The following is a 17,170-nucleotide window of genomic DNA, read 5'->3' as shown; positions in this document are numbered from 1 at the left end:
AGACTCAGACAATGTCCCTCATACACAAGTCAGTCACCCAGACAGTGTCCCTCATACACCAGTCTGACACCCAGACAGTGTCCCTCATACACCAGTCTGACACCCACACAGTGTCCCTCATACACCAGTCTGACACCCACACAGTGTCCCTCATACACCTGTCAGTCACCCAGACAGTGTCCGTCATACACCAGTCTATCACCCACACAGTGTCCCTCATACACCAGTCACCCAGACAGTGTCTGTCATACACCAGTCTGTCACCCAGACAGTGTCCCTCATACACCAGTCAGTCACCCACACAGTATCCCTCATACACCAGTCACCCAGACAGTGTTCCTCATTCACCAGTCTGTCACCCAGACAGTGTCCCTCATACACCAGTCTGTCACCCACACAGTATCCCTCATACACCAGTCAGTCACCCACACAGTATCCCTCATACACCAGTCACCCAGACAGTGTTCCTCATACACCAGTCACCCACACAGTATCCCTCATACACCAGTCACCCAGACAGTTTTCCTCATACACCAGGCAGTCACCCAGACAGTGTCCCACATACACCAGTCTGACACCCAGACAATGTCCCTCATACACAAGTTAGTCACCCAGACAATGTCCGTCATACACCAGCCTTACACCCAGACAGTGTCCCTCATACACCAGTCTGACACCCAGACAGTGTCCCTCATACACCAGTCAGTCACCCACACAGTATCCCTCATACACCAGTCTGACACCCACACAATGTCCCTCATACACCAGTCTGACACCCACACAGTGTCCCTCATACACCAGTCAGTCACCCACACAGTGTCCCTCATACACCAGTCTGACACCCACACAGTGTCCGTCATACACCAGTCTGACACCCAGACAGTGTCCGTCATACACCAGTCTGACACCCAGACAGTCTCCCTCATACACCAGTCAGTCACCCACACAGTATCCCTCATACACCAGCCTGACACCCACACAGTGTCCCTCATACACCAGTCAGTCACCCAGACAGTGTCCGTCATACGCCAGTCTGACACCCAGACAGTGTCCATCATACACCAGTTTAACACCCACACAGTGTCCCTCATACGCCAGTCTGACACCCAGACAGTGTCCCTCATACACCAGTATGACACCCACACAGTGTCCCTCATACACCAGTCAGTCACCCAGACAGTGTCCCTCATACACCAGTCTCACACCCAGACAATGTCCCTCATACGCCAGTCTGACACCCAGACAGTGTCCATCATACACCAGTCTGACACCCACACAGTGTCCCTCATACGCCAGTCTGACACCCAGACAGTGTCCATCATACACCAGTCTGACACCCACACAGTGTCCCTCATACACCAGTCAGTCACCCACACAGTGCCCCTCATACACCAGTCTGTCACCCAGACAGTGTCCCTCATACACCAGTCTGTCACCCACACAGTGTCCCTCATACACCAGTCTGACACCCACACAGTGTCCCTCATACACCAGTCACCCAGACAGTGTCCCTCATACACCAGTCAGTCACCCACACAGTGTCCCTCATACACCAGTCTGACACCCACACAGTATCCCTCATACACCAGTCTGTCACCCACACAGTGTCCCTCATACACCAGTCTGACACCCACACAGTGTCCCTCATACACCAGTCTGTCACACAGACAGTGTCCCTCATACACCAGTCTGTCACCCAGACAGTGTCCCTCATACACCAATCTGACACCCACACAGTGTCCCTCATTCACCAGTCTGACACCCACACAGTGTCCCTCATACACCAGTCACCCAGACAGTGTCCCTCATACACCAGTCTGTCACCCACACAGTATCCCTCATACACCAGTCTGACACCCACACAGTGTCCCTCATACACCAGTCTGTCACCGACACAGTGTCCGTCATACACCAGTCTGACACCCACACAGTGTCCCTCATACACCAGTCTGACACCCAGACAGTGTCCCTCATACACCAGTCTGACACCCACACAGTGTCCCTCATACACCAGTCTGACACCCAGACAGTGTCCCTCATGCACCAGTCTGACACCCACTCAGTATCCCTCATACACCAGTCTGACACCCAGACAGTGTCCCTCATACACCAGTCTGTCACCCACACAGTATCCCTCATACACCATTCTGACACCCACACAGTGTCCCTCATACAACAGTCCGACACCCACACAGTATCCCTCATACACCAGTCTGACACCCAGACAGTGTCCCTCATACACCAGTCAGTCACCCACACAGTGTCCCTCATACACCAGTCTGACACCCACACAGTGTCCCTCATACACCAGTCAGTCACCCACACAGTGTCCATCATACACCAGTCTGACACCCACACAGTATCCCTCATACACCAGTCTGTCACCCACACAGTGTCCCTCATACACCAGTCTGACACCCAGACAGTGTCCCTCATACACCAGTCAGTCACCCACACAGTGTCCCTCATACACCAGTCTGTCACCCACACAGTATCCCTCATACACCAGTCTGTCACCCACACAGTGTCCCTCATACACCAGTCTGACACCCAGACAGTGTCCATCATACACCAGTCTGTCACCCAGACAGTGTCCCTCATACACCAATCTGACACCCACACAGTGTCCCTCATTCACCAGTCTGTCACCCACACGGTGTCCCTCATACACCAGTCTGACACCCACACAGTGTCCCTCATACACCAGTCTGACACCCAGACAGTGTCCCTCATACACCAGTCACCCAGACAGTGTTCCTCATACACCAGTCTGTCACCCACACAGTGTCCCTCATACACCAGTCTGTCACCCACACAGTATCCCTCATACACCAGTCTGTCACCCACACAGTGTCCCTCATACACCAGTCTGTCACCCACACAGTGTCCCTCATACACCAGTCACCCACACAGTGTCCCTCATACACCAGTCTGTCACCCACACAGTGTCCCTCATACACCAGTCAGTCACCCAGACAGTGTCCCTCATACACCAGTCTGTCACCCACACAGTGTCCCTCATACACCAGTCACCCACACAGTATCCCTCATACACCAGTCACCCAGACAGTGTTCCTCATACACCAGTCACCCACACAGTATCCCTCATACACCAGTCACCCAGACAGTGTTCCTCATACACCAGTCTGTCACCCACACAGTGTCCCTCATACACCAGTCTGTCACCCACACAGTGTCCCTCATACACCAGTCACCCAGATAGTGTTCCTCATACACCAGTCTGACAGTCACACAGTGTCCCTCACACACCAGTCTGTCACCCAGACAGTGTCCCTCATACACCAGTCACCCACACAGTATCCCTCATACACCAGTCACCCAGACAGTATCCCTCATACACCAGTCACCCAGACAGTGTTCCTCATACACCAGTCAATCACCCACACAGTGTCCCTCATACACCAGTCTGACACTCAGACAATGTCCCTCATACACCTGTCAGTCACCCAGACAGTGTCCCTCATACACCAGTCTGACACCCAGACAGTGTCCCTCATACACCAGTCTGACACCCACACAGTGTCCCTCATACACCAGTCAGTCACCCAGAGAGTGTCCGTCATACACCAGTCTATCACCCACACAGTGTCCCTCATACACCAGTCACCCAGACAGTGTCTGTCATACACCAGTCTGTCACCCAGACAGTGTCCCTCATACACCAGTCAGTCACCCACACAGTATCCCTCATGCACTAGTCACCCAGACAGTGTTCCTCATACACCAGTCTGTCACCCAGACAGTGTCCCTCATACACCAGTCTGTCACCCACACAGTATCCCTCATACACCAGTCAATCACCCACACAGTATCCCTCATACACCAGTCACCCACACAGTATCCCTCATACACCAGTCACCCAGACAGTGTTCCTCATACACCAGTGAGTCACCCAGACAGTGTCCCACATACACCAGTCTGACACCCACACAGTGTCCCTCATTCACCAGTCTGTCACCCACACAGTGTCCCTCATACACCAGTCTGACACCCAGACAGTGTCCCTCATACACCAGTCTGACACCCAGACAGTGTCCCTCATACACCAATCTGACACCCACACAGTGTCCCTCATTCACCAGTCTGTCACCCACACAGTGTCCCTCATACACCAGTCTGACACCCACACAGTGTCCCTCATACACCAGTCTGACACCCACACAGTGTCCCTCATACACCAGTCTGACACCCAGACAGTGTCCCTCAAACACCAGTCACCCAGACAGTGTTCCTCATACACCAGTCTGTCACCCACACAGTGTCCCTCATACACCAGTCTGTCACCCACACAGTATCCCTCATTCACTAGTCTGTCACCCACACAGTGTCCCTCATACACCAGTCTGTCACCCACACAGTATCCCTCATACACCAGTCTGTCACCCACACAGTGTCCCTCATACACCAGTCACCCACACAGTGTCCCTCATACACCAGTCTGTCACCCACACAGTGTCCCACATACACCAGTCAGTCACCCAGACAGTGTCCCTCATACACCAGTCTGTCACCCACACAGTGTCCCTCATACACCAGTCACCCAGACAGTGTTCCTCATACACCAGTCACCCAGACAGTGTCCCTCATACACCAGTCTGTCACCCACACAGTGTCCCTCATACACCAGTCACCCAGACAGTGTTCCTCATACACCAGTCTGACACTCACACAGTGTCCCTCATACACCAGTCAGTCACCCAGACAGTGTCCCTCATACACCAGTCTGTCACCCACACAGTGTCCCTCAAACACCAGTCACCCACACAGTATCCCTCATACACCAGTCACCCAGACAGTATCCCTCATACACCAGTCACCCAGACCGTGTTCCTCATACACCAGTCAATCACCCAGACAATGTCCCTCATACACCAGTCTGACACCCAGACAGTGTCCCTCATACACCAGTCTGACACCCACACAGTGTCCCTCATACACCAGTCAGTCACCCAGACAGTGTCCGTCAAACACCAGTCTATCACCCACACAGTGTCCCTCATACACCAGTCACCCAGACAGTGTCTGTCATACACCAGTCTGTCACCCAGACAGTGTCCCTCATACGCCAGTCAGTCACCCACACAGTATCCCTCATACACCAGTCACCCAGACAGTGTTCCTCATACACCAGTCTGTCACCCAGACAGTGTCCCTCATACACCAGTCTGTCACCCACACAGTATCCCTCATACACCAGTCAGTCACCCACACAGTATCCCTCATACACCAGTCACCCAGACAGTGTTCCTCATACACCAGTCACCCACACAGTATCCCTCATACACCAGTCACCCAGACAGTGTTCCTCATACACCAGTCAGTCACCCAGACAGTGTCCCACATACACCAGTCTGACACCCAGACAATGTCCCTCATACACCAGTCTGACACCCACACAGTGTCCCTCATACACCAGTCAGTCACCCAGACAGTGTCCCTCATACACCAGTCAGTCACCCACACAGTATCCCTCATACACCAGTCAGTCACCCAGACAATGTCCGTCATACACCAGCCTGACACCCAGACAGTGTCCCTCATACACCAGTCTGACACCCAGACAGTGTCCCTCATACACCAGTCAGTCACCCACACAGTATCCCTCATACACCAGTCTGACACCCACACAATGTCCCTCATACACCAGTCTGACACCCACACAGTGTCCCTCATACACCAGTCAGTCACCCACACAGTGTCCCTCATACACCAGTCTGACACCCAGACAGTGTCCGTCATACACCAGTCTGACACCCACACAGTATCCCTCATACACCAGTCTGACACCCACACAGTATCCCTCATTCACCAGTCTGACACCCAGACAGTGTCCCTCATACACCAGTCAGTCACCCACACAGTGTCCCTCATACACCAGTCTGACACCCACACAGTATCCCTCATACACCAGTCTGTCACCCACACAGTGTCCCTCATACACCAGTCTGACACCCAGACAGTGTCCCTCATACACCAGTCAGTCACCCACACAGTGTCCCTCATACACCAGTCTGACAGCCACACAGTATCCCTCATACACCAGTCTGTCACCCACACAGTGTCCCTCATACACCAGTCTGTCACCCACACAGTGTCCCTCATACACCAGTCTGACACCCAGACAGTGTCCATCATACACCAGTCTGTCACCCAGACAGTGTCCCTCATACACCAATCTGACACCCACACAGTGTCCCTCATACACCAGTCTGACACCCACACAGTGTCCCTCATACACCAGTCTGACACCCAGACAGTGTCCCTCATACACCAGTCACCCAGACAGTGTTCCTCATACACCAGTCTGTCACCCACACAGTGTCCCTCATACACCAGTCTGTCACCCACTCAGTATCCCTCATACACCAGTCTGTCACCCACACAGTGTCCCTCATACACCAGTCTGTCACCCACACAGTATCCCTCATACACCAGTCTGTCACCCACACAGTGTCCCTCATACACCAGTCACCCAGACAGTGTCCCTCATACACCAGTCTGTCACCTACACAGTGTCCCTCATACACCAGTCAGTCACCCAGACAGTGTCCCTCATACACCAGTCTGTCACCCACACAGTGTCCCTCATACACCGTCACCCACACAGTATCCCTCATACACCAGTCACCCAGACAGTGTCCCTCATACACCAGTCACCCAGACAGTGTTCCTCATACACCAGTCTGTCACCCACACAGTGTCCCTCATACACCAGTCTGTCACCCACACAGTGTCCCTCATACACCAGTCACCCAGACAGTGTTCCTCATACACCAGTCTGTCACCCACACAGTGTCCCTCATACACCAGTCTGACACTCACACAGTGTCCCTCATACACCAGTCAGTCACCCAGACAGTGTCCCTCATACACCAGTCTGTCACCCACACAGTGTCCCTAATACACCAGTTACCCACACAGTATCCCTCATTCACCAGTCACCCAGACAGTATCCCTCATACACCAGTCAATCACCCAGACAATGTCCCTCATACACCAGTCTGAGACTCAGACAATGTCCCTCATACACAAGTCAGTCACCCAGACAGTGTCCCTCATACACCAGTCTGACACCCAGACAGTGTCCCTCATACACCAGTCTGACACCCACACAGTGTCCCTCATACACCTGTCAGTCACCCAGACAGTGTCCGTCATACACCAGTCTATCACCCACACAGTGTCCCTCATACACCAGTCACCCAGACAGTGTCTGTCATACACCAGTCTGTCACCCAGACAGTGTCCCTCATACACCAGTCAGTCACCCACACAGTATCCCTCATACACCAGTCACCCAGACAGTGTTCCTCATTCACCAGTCTGTCACCCAGACAGTGTCCCTCATACACCAGTCTGTCACCCACACAGTATCCCTCATACACCAGTCAGTCACCCACACAGTATCCCTCATACACCAGTCACCCAGACAGTGTTCCTCATACACCAGTCACCCACACAGTATCCCTCATACACCAGTCACCCAGACAGTTTTCCTCATACACCAGGCAGTCACCCAGACAGTGTCCCACATACACCAGTCTGACACCCAGACAATGTCCCTCATACACAAGTTAGTCACCCAGACAATGTCCGTCATACACCAGCCTTACACCCAGACAGTGTCCCTCATACACCAGTCTGACACCCAGACAGTGTCCCTCATACACCAGTCAGTCACCCACACAGTATCCCTCATACACCAGTCTGACACCCACACAATGTCCCTCATACACCAGTCTGACACCCACACAGTGTCCCTCATACACCAGTCAGTCACCCACACAGTGTCCCTCATACACCAGTCTGACACCCACACAGTGTCCGTCATACACCAGTCTGACACCCAGACAGTGTCCGTCATACACCAGTCTGACACCCAGACAGTCTCCCTCATACACCAGTCAGTCACCCACACAGTATCCCTCATACACCAGCCTGACACCCACACAGTGTCCCTCATACACCAGTCTGTCACCCACACAGTGTCCCTCATACACCAGTCTGACACCCACACAGTGTCCCTCATACACCAGTCAGTCACCCACACAGTGTCCCTCATACACCAGTCTGACACCCAGACAGTGTCCCTCATACACCAGTCTGACACCCAGACAGTGTTCCTCATACACCAGTCCCTCACCCACACAGTATCCCTCATACACCAGTCTGTCACCCACACAGTGTCCCTCATACACCACTCTGACACCCACACAGTGTCCCTGATACACCAGTCTGACACCCACACAGTGTCCCTCATACACCAGTCAGTCACCCACACAGTGTCCGTCATACACCAGTCTGTCACCCACACAGTGTCCCTCATACACCAGTCTGACACCCAGACAGTGTCCCTCATACACCAGTCTGTCACCCACACAGTGTCCCTCATACACCAGTCTGACACCCACACAGTGTCCCTCATACACCAGTCAGTCACCCAGACAGTGTCCCTCATACACCAGTCTGTCACCCACACAGTGTCCCTCATACACCAGTCAGTCACCCAGACAGTGTCCCTCATACACCAGTCTGTCACCCACACAGTGTCCCTCATACACCGTCACCCACACAGTATCCCTCATACACCAGTCACCCAGACAGTGTCCCTCATACACCAGTCACCCAGACAGTGTTCCTCATACACCAGTCTGTCACCCACACAGTGTCCCTCATACACCAGTCTGTCACCCACACAGTGTCCCTCATACACCAGTCACCCAGACAGTGTTCCTCATACACCAGTCTGTCACCCACACAGTGTCCCTCATACACCAGTCTGACACTCACACAGTGTCCCTCATACACCAGTCAGTCACCCAGACAGTGTCCCTCATACACCAGTCTGTCACCCACACAGTGTCCCTAATACACCAGTTACCCACACAGTATCCCTCATTCACCAGTCACCCAGACAGTATCCCTCATACACCAGTCAATCACCCAGACAATGTCCCTCATACACCAGTCTGAGACTCAGACAATGTCCCTCATACACAAGTCAGTCACCCAGACAGTGTCCCTCATACACCAGTCTGACACCCAGACAGTGTCCCTCATACACCAGTCTGACACCCACACAGTGTCCCTCATACACCAGTCTGACACCCACACAGTGTCCCTCATACACCTGTCAGTCACCCAGACAGTGTCCGTCATACACCAGTCTATCACCCACACAGTGTCCCTCATACACCAGTCACCCAGACAGTGTCTGTCATACACCAGTCTGTCACCCAGACAGTGTCCCTCATACACCAGTCAGTCACCCACACAGTATCCCTCATACACCAGTCACCCAGACAGTGTTCCTCATTCACCAGTCTGTCACCCAGACAGTGTCCCTCATACACCAGTCTGTCACCCACACAGTATCCCTCATACACCAGTCAGTCACCCACACAGTATCCCTCATACACCAGTCACCCAGACAGTGTTCCTCATACACCAGTCACCCACACAGTATCCCTCATACACCAGTCACCCAGACAGTTTTCCTCATACACCAGGCAGTCACCCAGACAGTGTCCCACATACACCAGTCTGACACCCAGACAATGTCCCTCATACACAAGTTAGTCACCCAGACAATGTCCGTCATACACCAGCCTTACACCCAGACAGTGTCCCTCATACACCAGTCTGACACCCAGACAGTGTCCCTCATACACCAGTCAGTCACCCACACAGTATCCCTCATACACCAGTCTGACACCCACACAATGTCCCTCATACACCAGTCTGACACCCACACAGTGTCCCTCATACACCAGTCAGTCACCCACACAGTGTCCCTCATACACCAGTCTGACACCCACACAGTGTCCGTCATACACCAGTCTGACACCCAGACAGTGTCCGTCATACACCAGTCTGACACCCAGACAGTCTCCCTCATACACCAGTCAGTCACCCACACAGTATCCCTCATACACCAGCCTGACACCCACACAGTGTCCCTCATACACCAGTCAGTCACCCAGACAGTGTCCGTCATACGCCAGTCTGACACCCAGACAGTGTCCATCATACACCAGTTTAACACCCACACAGTGTCCCTCATACGCCAGTCTGACACCCAGACAGTGTCCCTCATACACCAGTATGACACCCACACAGTGTCCCTCATACACCAGTCAGTCACCCAGACAGTGTCCCTCATACACCAGTCTCACACCCAGACAATGTCCCTCATACGCCAGTCTGACACCCAGACAGTGTCCATCATACACCAGTCTGACACCCACACAGTGTCCCTCATACGCCAGTCTGACACCCAGACAGTGTCCATCATACACCAGTCTGACACCCACACAGTGTCCCTCATACACCAGTCAGTCACCCACACAGTGCCCCTCATACACCAGTCTGTCACCCAGACAGTGTCCCTCATACACCAGTCAGTCACCCACACAGTATCCCTCATACACCAGCCTGACACCCACACAATGTCCCTCATACACCAGTCTGACACCCACACAGTGTCCCTCATACACCAGTCTGACACCCACACAATGTCCCTCATACACCAGTCTGACACCCACACAGTGTCCCTCATACACCAGTCTGTCACCCACACAGCATCTCTCATACACCAGTCTGTCACCCAGACAGTGTTCCTCATACACCAGTCTGTCACCCAGACAGTGTTCCTCATACACCAGTCTGTCACCCAGACAGTGTCCCTCATACACCAGTCCGACACCCAGACAGTGTCCCCCATTCACCAGTCTGACACTCAGACAGTGTAATCACAGAGAGGGTGACGGAATACAATATTGTATTCACAGAGAGGGTATGAGTGTGAGATACTCTGTTCTCAGTGAGGGTGTGGGATACTGTATTCACAATAAGGGTGAGGGTGTGGGTTACTGTGTTCACATTGACGGTGAGGGTGTGGGATACTGTATTCACAGTGAGGGTGAGGGTGTGGTTTACTGTGTTCACAGTGAGAGTGAGGGTATGGGATGCTGTATTCACAGGTGGGTGAGGGTGTGGGATACTGTATTCACAGTGAGGGTGAGGGTGTGGGTTACTGTGTTCACATTGAGGGTGAGGCTGTGGGATACTGTATTCACAGTGAGGGTGAGGGTGTGGTTTACTGTGTTCACAGTGAGAGTGTGGATGTTGGATATTGTATTCACAGTGAGGGTGAGGGTGTTGGATACTGTATTCACAGTGAGAGTGTGGATGTTGGATATTTTATTCACAGTGAGGGTGAGGGTGTTGGATACTGTATTCACAGTGAGAGTGTGGATGTTGGATATTGTATTCACAGTGAGGTTGTGGCTGTGGGATACTGTATTCTCAGTGAGGGTGTGGCTGTGGGATACTGTATCCTCAGTGTGGGTGTGGGATACTGTATTCACAGTGAGGGTGTGAGATACTGTATTCTCACTGAGGGTGTGGCTGTGGGATACTGTATTCTCAGTGAGGGTGTGGCATACTGTATTCTCAGTGAGGGTGTGGCTGTGGGATACTGTATTCTCAGTGAGGGTGTGGGATACTGTATTCACAGTGTGGGTATGGGTGTGGGATACTGTATTCTCAGTGAGGGTGTGGGATACTGTATTCACATTGAGGGTGTGGGATACTGTATTCACAGTGAGGGTGTGGGATACTGTATTCACAGTGAGGGTGTGAGTGTGGGATACTGTATTCTCAGTGACGATGTGGTAAAGGAAGTAGCTACAGAAGCTTCATCAAGTCTAGGCCTGAAACGTCAGCTTTTGTGCTCCTGAGATGCTGCTTGGCCTGCTGTGTTCATCCAGCTACACACTTTGTTATCTCGGATTCTCCAGCATCTGCAGTTCCCATTATCTCTGATGCCAGATTATCATCCCTGGTTCAATGGAGAGTGCAGGATGGCATGCCAGGAACAGTACCAGGCATACCTGAAGGTGCGATAGTAAGAACGGTTGTTGCTGGAGTCAGAGATAACACAGTGTGGAGCTGGAGGAACACAGCAGGCCAGGCAGCAACCGACCTAAAATGTCAACTTTCTTGCTCCTCTAATGCTGCCTGGCCTGCTGTGTTCCTCCAGCTCCACACTGTATAGAACTTGATGAACACAGCAGGCCAAGCAGCATCAGCGGAGCAAGAAAGCTGACATTTCGGGACTGGACTCTTCTTCAGAAATTTCCTGCTCCTCTGATGCTGCTTGGCTTGCTGTGTTCATCCAGCTCTTCACCTTGTTATCTCAAATTCTTCAGTATCTGCAGTTCCTACTGTCTCGGGGACGAGCTGGGCTGGTTCTGGGATGAGGTGGGGGGGCAGGGAGATTTTGAAGCTTGTGAAGTCCACATTGATACCATTGGGCTGCAGGGTTCCCAAGCAGAATATGAGTTGCTGTTCCTGCAGCCTTTGGGTGGCATCGCTGGGGCACTGCAGGAGGCCCAGGATGGACATGTCTGAGGAATGGGAGGGGGAGTTGAAATGGTTCGCGAGTGGGAGGTGCCGTTGTTTTCTGTGAACGCAGCGTAGATGTTCTGCAAAGTGGTCCCCAAGTCTGCGCTTGGTTTCCCCGATGCAGAGGAGGCCACAACAGGAACAGCGGATACAGTATACCACATTAGCAGATGTGCAAGTGAACAAATGTCAAAATGTCACTTGGACCATCTCTGATTCCTCTCTCTCCTTCCTGAACCTCTCTGTTTCCATCTCTGGCAACCACCTGGAAACCGATATCCATTTTAAGGCCACCGACCCCCACAGCTATCTAGAATACACCTCCTCCCACCCACCTTCCTGCAAAAATGTCATCCCCTATTCCTAATTCCTTTGCCTCCGCCGCATCTGCTCCCAGGATGAGGCATTCCACTCCCAAACATCTCAGATGTCCTCATTTTTCAAGGGCCACAACTTTCTCCCCTCAGTGATCGAGAATGCCGTCGACTGTGTCTTCTGCATTTCCCCCAACTCATCCTTCACATCCCGTCCCTGCAATAACCGCCAAAACAGAATTCCTCTTGTCCTCATGTACCACTCCACCAACCTTCGGATCCAACACATCATCCTCTGACACTTCCACCAACTGCAATCCGACCCCACCACAAAGGACATTTTTCCATCCCCTCCCCTGTCTGCTTTCCGGAGAGACCACTCTCTCCGTGACTCCCTTGTTCGCTCCACACTGTCCCCCAGCCCCACCACACCCGGCACCTTCCCCTGCAACCGCAGGAAATGCTACACTTGCCCCCACACCTCCTCCCTCACCCCCATCCCAGGCCCCAAGGTGACTTTCCATATTAAGCAGATGTTCACCTGCACATCTGCCAATGTGGTATATTGTATCCACTGTACCCGGTGCGGCTTCCTCTACATTGGGGAAATCAAGCGGAGGCTTGGGAACCGCTTTGCAGAACACCTCCACTCGGTTCGCAATATACAACTGCACCTCCCAGTCGCGAACCATGTCCACTCCCCCTCCCATTCTTTAGATGACATGTCCATCATGGGCCTCCTGCAGTGCCACAATGATGCCACCCGAAGGTTGCAGGAACAGCAACTCATATTCCGCTTGGGAACCCTGCAGCCCAATGGAATCAATGTGGATTTCACCAGCTTCAATATCTCCCCTTCCCCCACTGCATCCCAAAAACAGCCCAGCTTGTCCCCACCTCTTTAACCTGTCCTTCCTCCTACCTCCACCCACCTCAAGCCCCACCCCCATGTCCTACCTCATCCTGCCCCCTTGACCTATCCGTCCTCCCTGGACTGACATATCCCCTTCCTACCTCCCCACCCACACTCACCTTTACTGGCTCCGTCCCTGCCTCTTTGACCTGCCTATCTCCTCTCCACCTATCTTCTCCTCTATCCATCTTCTATCTACCTCCCCCTCTCTCCCTATTTATTTCAGAACCCCCTTCCCCTCCCCTATTTCTGAAGAGTGGTCTCAACCCGAAACGTCAGCTTTCCTGCTCCTCTGATGCTGGTTGGCCTGCTGTGTTCAGCCAGCTCTACACTTTGTTATCACTTATGCTAGCTTTCTGTGTTTTGTGCACAAGTATCCCCAAGTCCCCTTGTGTTGCAGTTTTCTGCAGTTTCTCTCCACTTAACTAATACTCCATTCTTTTGCATTCCCTTCCAAAATGAACAACATCAAGTGCAAATTGAGTTACAGATTGCAAAAACTGCAATTTTCCCACAGTGCACTCCACTTACCAACTTACTTCATTTTCACTTCCCTCCTCCAAGTATTGTAAACAGTTCTGGTTCCAGCATTGATTCCAGGTGGAATATAGTGTGGGGAAATATGAGATTATACACTTTCGCAGGAAGAATAGAGGAGCTGAATATTATTTAAAAAGAGAAAGACTGTAGAAGGCTGCAGAACAGAGAGGTTTGGGAGTCCTCCAGCATTAATCCAAGTTCATTGGGCCTCTGGGAAGACAAATGGAATGCTGGCCTTTATTTCAAAGGGAACAAAAATAAGGAGGTCTTGCTAGGACTGTGCAAGGCACTTGTTCGACCATAGCTGGAATACAATGAACCGATTTGGGCCGCTTGTCTAAGTTGGGATATACAGCCCAGAGAAGGTTCACTCAGCTGATACCAGGTAAGGAGGGACTCTGTTATAGGGAAAGGTTCAGTAGGTGGGCCTGTACTGATTAGCATTTAGAAAACTAAGAAAAAATAAAGAAACTTTATTAAAACATACAAGAACAGTTCTGAGGAAGGGTCACCGGACTCAAAATGTTAACTCTGTTTCTTCCTTCATAGATGCTGCCAGACCTGCTGAGCCTTCCCAGCAACTTTGTTTTTGTTTCTGATTTACAGCATCCGTAGTTCTTCTGGCTTTTATTTTGTATAATTTCAGAGTAAGGGAGCACATATTGAAGTCAGAGATTAAGGAATTTTTTTTCTCTCAGAGGGGAGTGAATCTATGGAATTTTTTTACCACAGTGGCTGTTGATGTTGGGTCATTAATTCTATTCAAGGCTGAGATAGACAGATTTTTCATCAGTGGGGGAAACAAGGGTTCTGGGAAAAAGGCAGGAAAGTGGAATTGAGGATTATCAAATCAATCATGATCTCATTGGATGACCCTGATGGACGAAACGGCCTACTCCTATTCCTAAATTTAAGTTCACTAATTGAGGTGTACATGGGGCAGAAATCACTGGATTTCCTAAAACTACAACATGCGAAAGACCTCAGAATGTTAACATTCTTCCACAGTGTCACAGAATTATTCTGGTGCCGAAAGAACCTGTTGAGCCCATTATGCTTACCCTGGTTCTATCAGCTAGTGCCTATCTCCTGCTATTTTCCTGCACATTTCTATCTAAATACCCATCCAGCATTCTCTTGAGTGCCTCAATTGAACCTGAGTCCCCCATGTTTCCAGGCAGTGTATTCCACACCCTAGTCACTGTGTGAACATGGTTTTATCTCACATTAGGCATGCTTCATTTATCCATCACTTTAAATCTATTCCCTCTCATACTTGTTCCTTTTACAAGTAGAAACAAGTCCTCCCATTTACACTATCTAGCCCACTCATAGTTTTCAAAACCTCCATCAAATCTCCTCTCAGCTTTCTTCTTTCCAAGAAGAATAGTCCTAACTTCTTCAATCTATTCCTGTGACTGAAGTTTCTCAACAGGGAACCATTGTTGGAAATCTCCTCTGTACTCTCTCGAATGCATTCACCCATCTCCAGCAATGGAGCACCCAGAACTGTACGCATTACTCCAGCTGAGGTCTAACAAGTGCTTTTCAGTGCTACAGATTTTATAACCATATCATCTTCTTACCCATAGGACATATTCTAGATGACCAGGACCTCATCGATACCCTTCAAAAGTCAAAAGACATGTCCAAAGAGATTAAACTGCGAATTGAGGCCTCAGAAGAAAATGAGAGGAAAATCATGGCTGCTCGCAAGAAATACTTGCCAATGGCAACTCGGGGCTCGGTCATGTACTTTGTAATGGATGAGTTAGCAAAGCTGAACTGTATGTACCAGTTCTCCCTACACTGGTTCATGAAGATCTTCACTGAGTCAGTCAGTGACATGCACAAACCACACACAAGAAGGCCGCAGTCAGGATACATCCAACGCACGGGGAAATTAAAACACACAACCACTGAGTTCAGCAACCTAATGTCCGTCAAAGCAAGGGTGCACATCGGCTTCAAATCCTACTTACAGAACATGATGAACACACTGACAGAGAATACATACAAGGTATCTCGCAGCTCACATCACTCGCAGCTTCTCACTGGGGCCTGCCACAGACATTCAATACTGAGGGTGTGGGATACAGTAATCAGAGAGAGGGGGTGGGTGCGGGATACTGTATTCACAGTGAGGGTATGAGTGTGGGATACAGGTATTCACAGTGAGGGTGTGGGATACTGCATTCACAGTGAGGGTGTGGATACTGTATTCACAGTGTGGGTGTGGATACTGTATTCACAGTGAGGGTGTGGATACTGTATTCACAGTGAGGGTATGGGCATGGTATACTGCATTCACAGTGAGGGTATGAGTGTGGGATACAGGTATTCACAGTGAGGGTGTGGGATACTGCATTCACAGTGAGGGTGTGGATACTGTATTCACAGTGAGGGTGTGGATACTGTATTCACAGTGAGGGTGAGGGTGTGGGATACTGTATTCACAGTGAGAGCGAGGGTGTGGGATACTGTATTCACAGTGAGGGTGTGGGTTTGGGATACTGTATTCACAGTGAGGGTGTGGGTGTGGGATACTGTATTCACAGTGAGGGTGTGGGATACTGTATTCACAGTGAGGGTGTGGGATACTGTATTCACAGTGAGGGTGTGGGTGTGGTATACTGTATTCACAGTGAGGGTGTGGGTGTGGGATACTGTATTCTCAGTGAGGGTGTGGGTGTGGGATACTGTATTCTCAGTGAGGGTGTTGGTGTGGGATACTGTATTCACATTGAGGGTGTGGGTGTGGGATACTGTATTCACAGTGAGGGTGTGGGTGTGGGATACTGTATTCTCAGTGAGGGTGTTGGTGTGGGATACTGTATTCACATTGAGGGTGTGGGTGTGGGATACTGTATTCACAGCGAGGGTGTGGGATACTGTATTCATAGTGTGGGTGTGGGTATGGTATACTGTATTCACACTGAGGGTGTGGGTGTGGTATACTGTATTCACAGTGAGG

General features: G+C 51.2%; 1 protein-coding gene across 1 annotated transcript in view; it reads left to right on the top strand.

The window, feature by feature from the left end:
• The window catches only part of LOC125452334 (dynein axonemal heavy chain 6-like), a 920,763-nt gene that overhangs the window by 632,445 nt on the left and 271,148 nt on the right, over positions 1-17,170 (top strand). The window contains exon 69 of the mRNA XM_059645527.1: positions 15,789-16,216. Within this exon, the coding sequence (XP_059501510.1) occupies positions 15,789-16,216 (428 nt within the window). The remainder of the gene's footprint in view (positions 1-15,788; positions 16,217-17,170) is intronic.

This window comes from Stegostoma tigrinum, chromosome 4 (assembly GCF_030684315.1).
Source record: "Stegostoma tigrinum isolate sSteTig4 chromosome 4, sSteTig4.hap1, whole genome shotgun sequence".
NCBI classification, from domain to species: Eukaryota; Metazoa; Chordata; class Chondrichthyes; order Orectolobiformes; family Stegostomatidae; genus Stegostoma; species Stegostoma tigrinum.
Note: the sequence above shows the minus strand (reverse complement) of the source record. Positions and strands in the feature narration are given on the sequence as shown.